The following is a 10,435-nucleotide window of genomic DNA, read 5'->3' on the forward strand; positions in this document are numbered from 1 at the left end:
ATTGCTTCTTAAATTGCTCCCTTAAAAATGACCACAAACCCCATCTGCCTGTCACTTTAAAAACACATGAAACAGTCTGCAAGTTTAAAAAAAAAAAAAAGTTTCCTGTTTAAGTTTTCTATAATTAAACAGCTGAGCTCAACCGCAGCAAGGCCCAGCCAAATGAATAAGTTAGCTATACAAAACACACACACAAACCCCCCACTGCACACAGACAAACTCTATACAGACTTATAGTTGTATTATCTTAATTCCTAATAAAGACAATTAACTGGTGAAATGACATGTAGATGTGCAATCAGCATTTAAAATATGCACAAGAAAAAAAAATAAGCTGCAAACAGTTTTCACTCCTATTTTTAATATGCGTCTGTGTGTATTTTGGCGGGTGGCTAAGCAACTTCAGGATCAATGAGCAGTGAAAACCAGCCTTTGCCGAAGGCTTGACACAGCTGCAGTTTGCTTTTCTGTCAGGGAAATCTGAACCTCTGGAAAGTATCCATTTCACCTCAGCTCTGCTGCCCTGGAGTAATTTGGGGATATACTGCTTTCAGTGAAATACTTCTTATTTATACATGTGTACTTGTATAAGACATTTCCAGCATATTTACATGCATATTTTCATCAGCTTCAACAGCACCATTTGAAATGGGAAACTGAGCAAAAGAGTGCTGTATGCCTAATGTGTTACGAATGTCACTTTTTGGAAAAGCTATTTATGCGGAATCTAGTAAAAATATATACAGATTAATATTTCTTGAGGCAAACTCTTAAAGTTTGCTAAGATAAACTGCAACAGAGAATCCATTGTTCAGTGTAACTGCCTTTGGGACAGAGCAGTTTAAGGGCTGATAAAGAACCTTGATAAACATCTTCTCTCTTTCTTTTACTGCCCTGATTTTGTGCCTTCCTACCTCCAAAATGATATTTTCTCCCTTTCTTCTGTAGTTTCTCCAACACCTGGACAGATATCGGGCCAGAACTAGGTTAAACTGGGTCATTATTACCAACAAAGGACACTGTGTGCCACATTTATAAGCCGTCTTAATGACTAGGATACATTTTGTTTTATATCATAATGATATAACAATATAAAATAAATATAGAATTGTAATATAAAATGCACATAAAACAACCAAACAAATGATCTGGATTGATGTAAGGCCTGTACAGAGGTCAGTTTCCCACTTGGGGCACTGGTCGAATGACTATTATTGAAAGAGAGGCCTTGAAGCCAAAAAGCATGTGTGTACTTGTAGTGTGTGTGGGGAGGGGGCTAATCTGCCTTGTGTTGCTGCAGAAAGAGTAGTTTCAAAGGTCTTTGAGTTCCAGTGGACACATGGACACAAACAGCCTCCTTTTTTGTCCTCCGTTTCTGTGCTCCTTTCCATCGTCTCCGTCCTCCTCCCCCTTCTTTCCGGGTATCTCTCCCTCCACCCCTTCGTGTTTCCCCATTTCTTTATTCTCTTAATAATCACCCTGCACATTCACCTCCCTCTTCCCCAAACTCCTGATCTTCGCACTGCCATTTTCCTCACCCCCCAAAGTTCTGCCATTTAGTTAACTCCATCAAATTTAAATTTTGTGTTTTACTTACAGCTGAATGCTGGTCTGGCTCACAGAGATTGCCTCTCACACAAGAGGCTGAACTCCTGACCTTTAACAACCCCCCCCATCTCTGACCTTTTATAAGACTTCCTGCTTCTCTCTCTACTTTCTCCTCTTTTCTTACCTCTTAGCTGACTCAAACTTACAATATTTACAATTCCAGTTATGGACAGTATGTGTTTTTAACTATCACTGCTTTCCTCAAGTTCTTTTAATATTAGGCAGAGACCAAAACTGACTTTCACTATAGTCCACAGTGATGGTTTCTTTAAAAAATAAATAAATAAATTTCGAACTTTCAATGTCTTCTCCATTTCATGATCCACAAAAAACTACAGCGCTGATGCTTTGTGCCTACTACCAAGACAAATGACACTCCCAAAAGACAACACAGGCTTTCAAATCCATTAAATCATTTATCTAAAAACATACCACTAACACTTTAGCATTTGTTGAAGCATTTTTTAATATTAGTACATTGAAAAAATAGACCTTAAACTTTCTTGGAATTTCCTTATTCCAGGAGAAAATCATGAGCTTCTTGTTACCCATCCATCACCTACTATCCTGTCAAACTAAGATAAGCTACTGGGTGACCTTCCTCCTGTTTCTTTCCACTCCTTCTGCCTCTTCATCAATCTATTGCTGAAGAAAGTATCCACCCACCATTACCTCCTCATCTGGATACAGAAGATAACCTAATGTAAACCTGATGTCACACTCCCCCATTGTCTGTGAGATTCCTCTGCAACACATATACACAAACACAAGACATTAAACAACCACAGCTTACTTACACATACACATATATATTGTGTCAAAGGCATGGACACACACCACATACACATGAACAAACATTTGCACATACAGAAAAAGCGACAGGTTCCAGACTATACTGAATCCCACAGATCTCCAGCTGCCATGCCCACCCAGTGAGAGATGGTGACGCCGTCTGAATTTAGTGTGTATCTGTAACTTTACTCCCACCATACTGCTGCAAGTCAGAAGTTGCTCAGTCATCTTTGACACAAAGTCACAGTGGATTAGTGCCAGGCAAAATATTTGTCTTTATACATTCAGCCTCATCACCATAAGCTTTAAAAATACCTCATAACTCATGCAGTATAATGTTCACTCCAGTAATCCAGCGTATATTAAAGCAACATATTAGCCATGTCAGCTTGTTACACTCGATCTGGGGTCTAAAACTGCCTTGAAAGAAACCACCTTGACAAAAAACATGGCCAAGAATCACCAGGTTTCCTAGGAAAGAGCCATGTGTGACAAAGAGATAAAGCTCGACAAAGGCTAGATGTTTTTTGATAAACAAACTGGCGTTTCCTAGACACAAGGAATCAGACGGAGCTCCTTTTAGCTCCTGGGATTCAGAATGACTCGAGGAGCATCTTGTGATGGAGATGACAGGAAAACAACTGCACACTCCCTCAGGAAAGAACTGTACAGAGAAATATAAGCATGCAGATTTACAAAGAAAACTAAACTACAGTCTCACCTTGTTTGACCATTTCTGGTTCTGTGGTTAATTTACCAATCAATAATAGAACAGATTATTTCTGTCACCCTCTCTGCTTAATGTTTGTCATTCTGAAGGACTGCTGAATAAAAAAGGTACATTGTTTTTATCTTGCACATTTGTTTCACTGCCAAAGTATCAAGCGTTTCACCAGGGCAAGCAAATCCACATGAGTTCATGTCATTGTTTTCTTCCTCCACTGAAACCTCAGCTAAGCCAGTGCCCCAAATGTCATATGAACAGCTCACACTTATTTCTACATCTCTGACATCTCTTTGCCCAACTTTTACACGCTGTTTTGCTTTCAGTTACCCATCTTACCACGCTAGATAGACACATTAAACATCTTTACACTTCTCGTTCACGCTTTCTGTAACACACACAAGCTGCATCAATGTCCCATAATGCTGCAAGAGCGATCCGTGATGAATTGTCTGCCTCTGTGTCTCATCGATACCTTTTTGTCAACCTTTATAGAATAGGAGTGAAAGTGGTGTGAAGTTGCCCTGTGCTACCAATCTTAAACTGGCCACAGAGAAGCTATAATGAATCAGCTAGGAAGTAAACTTTCTTGTTCAAGGGCAACATAGCTGGGAAAAGTAGGTGAGAGATGCAACAGTTCTGCTCACCCACTTTCAGTACCCAGTATTTCCTGGACTGTCTAGAGCTTTCGAAAAGGAAGTCACTAGTCACTGCCTTCCCTAATCATCAGGATAATGCTGACTTCAAAATTCATGCTAGAGTCTACACATATAAAACAAATGGGTCTAATGTCTGAGTAACAGCACATCAAACTGACACAGTCATCAGGAAATCAAACCTACGAGCTTATACTAACATTTAGACCTTGATTATTCAGCATCCTCGTCCTCATTCTATACTGGTTTATGCAATTTGTGGTAGTGGTAATCGGAATCACCACAGCATCCGTTCACACACAAATCAACCGTTTTTACTATAGAGTGAAAGCAAGTTAAATGAAGAGTTACAGCATAAAAAAAAAAAAAAAAAAAAAAAAAAAAAAACACAAATCCATGAGAGAAAAGAAAGTGACTCAGATATAGTGACAGCCCAGTTAACATGCAGAAAACCTCTGAAGCTAGCAACTGTGTTTTAACACTTTACGAACACAAAATTTGGCCCAATTAGCTGCTACTGGTTTAAATCAATGTAACAAAACTGTCACAATGAAGAGTCAAGCAAAAATTAAGAACAGTAGTAGTAAGTACCATTAAGGGACAGCTTGTGAAAATCAAATCTTCAGTGACTGACCTTGAGAGAATCAATTGGTAATTGGGAAAAAAAAAAACGGTTCGGCATCTTTGGAAAACAAATATAATAGTATTGATTGTACTGCTAGTGTAACCAAGCATTCACATTGACTTTCAGTAAAAAAGGCAACCTGCCTTCAGGAGTCCAAGTAAATTCAAAGCAACAAACCAATTCAAACTAAAATCAGTCTCAAAAGACTTCTGCGATAGGCCACAGTAAGTCAGTGTTGCTGCTTTTTAAAAAAAAAAAAAGAAAAAAAAAAAGATGAAAGCAGGAAATCTCTCAATATAAATGTTTCCATAGTGTTGAACTCTACAGTATGCCTACTGGGCATCAAGGTAGAACTATTGCCATTCTAGATGCTTTATCTAAAATAAGACAATAAGAAAACCGCCGAAGCATCAAATACATTTTTACTTGGAAAGTAATCTGCACCAGTATCTCAACCTCAATCGGACTGATCTCATTTCATGAAAGCTCAGAGAAGAAAGCAACTGGGTAAGCAGAAAATTCTCATAACAGTACATCAAGGTCACAAAAAATAAATAAATATATCAAACAATTGCTGTACATACATTAACAGCCTCAAAAAAACTTTACTGACTTATATTTTTTCATTTATTAATACAGTACATTCAACACCTCAGACATCTCAGGGATGACAAAAACACAGACAGTGAGGAAGCAGTTGGAATCTGGACTTACCTGCAGCTCGCACCATGCCACCTCCACAGTAGTCTCTGTATCCAATCCCTTGTAGACAGTCTTAAAGGACCCTCTTCCAATCTCAATGTCAAATTTCAGAAAGCGTCCATCTGGCGATGTCCCAACAGCTTTTGTCTCCACCTCCTCTATGTCCTCTTGCACTCGTTTCTCTGCTTCTTTCTGTTCTGCTCGTGCTTTTGCTAGGCCTTTGTCCTCCTCTGTCTCCCTTTCTTTCTCCTCTGTCGGACTACTAACGCGTCCATCATCTACATGTTCTATTACCTTTCCATCTTTTGCCACGTGTTGGCCACACTCAGACCCTCTCAAATGCAATGTGGTGTCAGGCTGTTGGCCTAATGTTTTGTCTGTAACATCCAATACTGCCAGGCTGGGCTCCTTTACTGCCCCATCTACACTATGTTCAACACTGCTACTAGTGGGAACAGAAACCGTAATACTGCCCACACATAAATCTTCCTCATCATTTTTTATGTGTCCCTCTGCAACTGCCCCATCATGCGCAAGTAAAGGCTGGGGGGTCTTGCTTTGTAAATAGGAACCTCTTGGAGTCTCGCCACCTTCAGCACCATGTACCCCAGATCGAGATCCCGGCAGCTGCAGAGTGAAGAAGGTGGGGGCCCCGTCACAGTCAGGAGGGGAGGTGAGTAGAACGGCTGCTTTGCTGGGCAGGTCCAAAGCTGTGGCATTAGAGTCACAAATGACACTCCGGCGGAAGAAACGGTGCTCAGCTGTTTTTGAGTCTCTATCCATCGTGTGGCGCCGACGTTGGACCTCAGGTTGCTCAACAAGCTTTTCCACCAAGTGAGAGTCTGAACTGGCAGCGTTGTTCACATTTTTATGGGGGGTCTGGGGTGAAGGACAGGGAGAGGCAGGGGAAGGAGGGTTGGGCGGAGCAATAAATTTCATCTCATTGCTGCTGCTATTGCTTTCAGACATTCTTCCAAGTTTCAGACGACACAAGAGATATTCTGTACATATAAATAAGGCTTTTTGTGAGTAATCAGACCAAACCGACTTGTAAACTAAATGCTGCCACAAATCCCAGCCAGCAAGCTTCTATTTTAAATGAAAATCTCCAAACTTTGGTAAAACTCCAGGAAAAGCAAAAGGGACGAGTTACAGAAAGAAAAAGAAAAAAATATATATTTCAAATCAACTGAATGTAGCGCTCTTTGTTGTATTCTGTAATTTTCAAATCGAGGCTTATTTACCCTACTTCCTCTAAGCACTGTCAACTTGTTACTTTCAACACAGTAACATACAATTCCTCCAAGGTCCTTCCATACAGGGCTCAGGGAAGCCCCAGAAGAGACCAAGGGGCTTTCTCTTAAAGATTGGGGAGGGAAAAGAACAAAGGCAGGCAAAGGAGGGTGTGTGCAAATGTTGCAATGAGGTGACACATATCAAATCAAGGCCCAAATCCATCCTGCTGCCAACATCCAGAGAGCAACCACCACGACATAGAAAGACTAGTATGGTCTCGCAAGGACTGAAATATGGTTTGAATGCAATTTGTGTCAGTTTGACTTGGAGCTCTGGTTAAATTGTTGCAAGAAAAAGATGAAACGTCCTCTGCTCGTTAAAGGTAGGACTCTTTGGAGAGTCCGCTGGCCGGCCTTTTAACCCCAGTCAGGAGGCTAGAGAGCTCTAGCCTGGCCTAGCCTGAGCCAGCTTGGTCTGCTTCTGTTCTTGTGACTGAAAGAAAAAAAAAACAAAGAGGGAAGAAAGCTGTAAGATAAACTACATTTTCTTTTTATGTCACAAAATTTGATATAATTTCACTGCATGACGCACTAAATTAAAGGGACCCCAGATGATACTTGGTACCTGCCAAAAATGGCTTGTAGAATATACAACCTGTGTGATATACTGTGACCTTTCACCACCATTTGGCCAGGGAACAGTGATGAGTCATATAAAGAGGGTGGAAAATGAACACCAGCCAAATGCTGCCACAGTTTTGTCTCCAATTGACAAATCTGTTAGTTCCTCCAGTCACTAAGCACAGAGCTATTCCTCTTTTCGATGGTTGTTTCACGAGCAGTTTAGTTGATAAAATAGTAAAACAGGTAATGAAAACGTTAAGATCCTCATTCTAAAATGTATTAATCAGTCGCTCCAGAAACTGTGATATCACGCTAGCAACAATTATACTGATTACCTGTGAATTTTGCATAAGAAGTTGTTGCAAAATCAGGTACTTTAGGCCGCCACAGTAAAATCCTGGAGGGACTGATTAAAGAGCTGTCTCTATTAAAAGTATTCCACATTTGCCTATTCATGTACTCCAGACTTCAGGCACACTAAAACCTTCTGCACTCTTGGTTTGGTATTTATCAGTGAACATTTGACTCGGGTTTAGCCCAGCAGGATCTTTAATCTCCAATTCAAGCTCGTTAACAAGAAAGAGATCCGAGTGCATCCCCACACCAGTCTTTCCATCCCGAATGCCCCTGTGTAGTTAATGCAGTAGAGTGATGCAGTAGAGTGAGGGCCTAATTGCTCCACGTTCCAAATTTAGCCCAAAGTCACCACAGTCTGGCTGACCCCAAGGTCAGACAACTCCGTGGCAATTCAACTGCTTAACACAGAGGAGAGAGGGGCACTCGGAGAGAGAAAGAAAGAGTCGGAGCCCACAGAACAGAAACTAAACTCATATCTGAAGACAGCGAACAGGTATGCTGTATTACAGAAATGCAAAGCAAATTTGCAATTTTCCTTACAGAACATCCAACAGATGCTATATAATATGTTATGATAGTGACACTGGCAGAGAGGAACAACAGCTGTTCTTCTGTGTAACAAATGATTCACAGTGCATTCATTCAGGTTTAAAACAACCAACGGCAGGTTTTAACAAGTTGTCCTGACAATGACACGGAAACACGCAGACTAATTGTCACATTTTCTTGAGTCACTGAACTGGGCCACTTGACTAAGGATTAAATTTGTAGTAGGCAAACATGTGCCCAGTGTGCCAGCTAACTGAGAAGTGCACAAACCACCCTCACTTCTTATAACACAGATGGTGTGAGAGCATTTCATACAAGAAGGTGACAAATTCTTAGTGCAGCACATAAAATATGACACATGCTATTGCTCATTTGAAACTTTTAAATTGATGTTAAACTTGTAGTGACAACTTCCCCATAGAGAGCATAAACCCTTTAACAGACATTCATTTGTTTATGTCTCAATTAAGGAGTGTAAGTGAATGAAGTGCTGCAGAGGCAGGTAGAATCCCACTGCTTGTTTCTCCTATTTTAATTAGAAGTCTGTCCTGTGCAGCCTTATACATTGTTTCATTATCTGTATAATGATAACTGGAAGTACTTTCCTTTAAATAGTCAGATATCTTAACTTCTAGGGAGGTGCAGACAGCAAAGTACTTAAAATAATAAAAAGGAGGTATCCAACTACACAATACCATGACACCAATGGAAATGACTAGACTCATGACTCAAGTATGAAATAGTGCTAGTCAATAAAGAGGTTTGCTGGGTGTGTTTCAGTCACAATTTCATTTCATTGCAAGCTCTCAGCATGAACCTCTGTCTAAGGGGCTGACTGTTATAATTTGGAGTAACATTAATCCTAAATGACCCCTTGTGGATACACTTAATGCTGCAGTAAACATTGTATTCAAATATATAATATCAGTCATTTTTGACATTGGTTTAACGACATCTTTTCCTTACAGGGGACTGTAAGTATACATTACTATGATCACAGGGTCAGGCTCAGCTACCAGCAGGATCAGCCTCTCTAGCTATGCAGGCAATTAAGGTAAATTAAGTCCATTTGTTATGTTAGGCTCATGAAAACCTAATGAAACAACAGGAGAAGGAAAAAATGGGCAATTCAATCTCCCAGGAAAGAAAGCGGTGCCCTCTGTAGCTGTAAGTCTCAAGAAACTATCGTTGCATGGGGTCACAAGTTACTGTGTGTGTGCTGAAGAGGGTTCAAGCTTTTGCTAAATGTCCTGAACTTTGCAGCTGAACTCAAAAGCAGCTTGCCGGGCAGTGAGGGAAGGGGAGGGGGTCCACTTCTGCTGCCTGTTGAGGAACTCAGCGAAACGAACCTCTGCAGCTAAAGAAGACACCACCATTCGCGATTTGGATGCAGTGTTAGTATAGAACTAAGATTTGGTAAAGACAAATGCACTGTTACCTGTTACATCCGTGTTGGTTGTGACGGCACCCGTATAAATGCCGAAGTAAAAAATTTAAATTAAAAAAAAAAAAAAAAAAAAAAAACTTGATTAAAAAGCCTTGAACTCCTCTGCAGTGGGGGTCCGCTCCGACACACGGCGCAAATGTCAGTATAGTGCGTCACATTAAAGCCACAGTTGGTTAGAGAAACCCCCAAAAAATGAAGCTATTTAACGCCACACACGCATAACTTGGCTACAACCCTTTTAATCTTTTAAAAGCTCCGAGCGGCGACGCCGGGAGCGGAACGTGCAGTGAGCCACATCCGACGGACGGACACCTCCCACAAGGCAGACAACACAAGTTCCCTCGCTGGTAGCCGCGGCGGTAGTGTAAGACTTCTCTCCGTCGGTCTGCGTGTTGTCTGTGTCCGCGGCTGCAAACGCTACCGAAAAGGCAACAGCCTCACTCAAACACGCCACAACATCACCGCCCGAACATCCATCCCGCTCCCCTTCGGCTTGTGTGCTGCACTGAATTCGCTGTTATCCGCGGCCACAGCCATCAGACAGCGGCGGCTTCTCCGTCGGCTCTGCGCTCTGCTCTGGCGATGACTCGACAAGGCGACGGGCAGAGCTTTCACACTGAGGAGCCGCGTCAACGCAGCCCCTGTTAATCCGGGTGATACAGGAAATGAAGGGGTTCTTTCAAAATAAAACGATGACCATGCTTGTATGCAGTGGTGGCTATCAATGAGGTCCAAGTACATCTGTACCTAAACTTAAGGACGTTTAGTTATGAATAATTTGACTTTTACTCCACTACATCTACTACAGCAAATAGTCAGGGTCGGATCTTTTTTTTTTTTTAGATAGGGTCACACTTAACATAGGGTGGCATAGCCTGTTTAGTGCCCAAAATGTAAAAACAAAACACGTATCTACCCGATTTTAATTCCAAATAGTCATAAACGAGTAATAATAAATGGCGCCTGGGGAGGCCAATCTGATATTAAGGGTGGTGCCGCCTCTGGCAACGGCCTTGTTTCTACTCTTCTTCAGCTAGAATATTTTTCTAAGGTTATTTTAGTTTGAAAGGAACATAAAAAAGGATGCACGACATCATGAGGGAGAATACATGTCAC

At 41.2% G+C, this 10,435-nt stretch overlaps 1 protein-coding gene across 21 annotated transcripts in view; it reads right to left on the reverse strand.

The window, feature by feature from the left end:
- The window catches only part of wnk1b (WNK lysine deficient protein kinase 1b), an 82,813-nt gene extending 72,873 nt beyond the window's left edge, over positions 1-9,940 (reverse strand). For 15 of the 21 annotated variants that reach the window (XM_067489479.1, XM_067489478.1, XM_067489466.1 and 12 more), the window contains exons 1-2: positions 9,311-9,935; positions 5,120-6,835 (exon numbers count right to left, since the gene is read on the reverse strand). In XM_067489479.1, the coding sequence (XP_067345580.1) occupies positions 5,120-6,076 (957 nt within the window). In that variant the 5' untranslated portion in view covers positions 6,077-6,835; positions 9,311-9,935. Of the gene's footprint in view, positions 1-5,119; positions 6,836-9,310 lie in introns of all 21 variants that reach the window. The other 6 variants (XM_067489487.1, XM_067489485.1, XM_067489486.1 and 3 more) reach the window with 2 other exon arrangements.
- Between the last annotated feature and the right edge of the window lie 495 nt (positions 9,941-10,435).

The sequence above is a fragment of the Channa argus genome, chromosome 21 (assembly GCF_033026475.1).
Source record: "Channa argus isolate prfri chromosome 21, Channa argus male v1.0, whole genome shotgun sequence".
NCBI classification, from domain to species: Eukaryota; Metazoa; Chordata; class Actinopteri; order Anabantiformes; family Channidae; genus Channa; species Channa argus.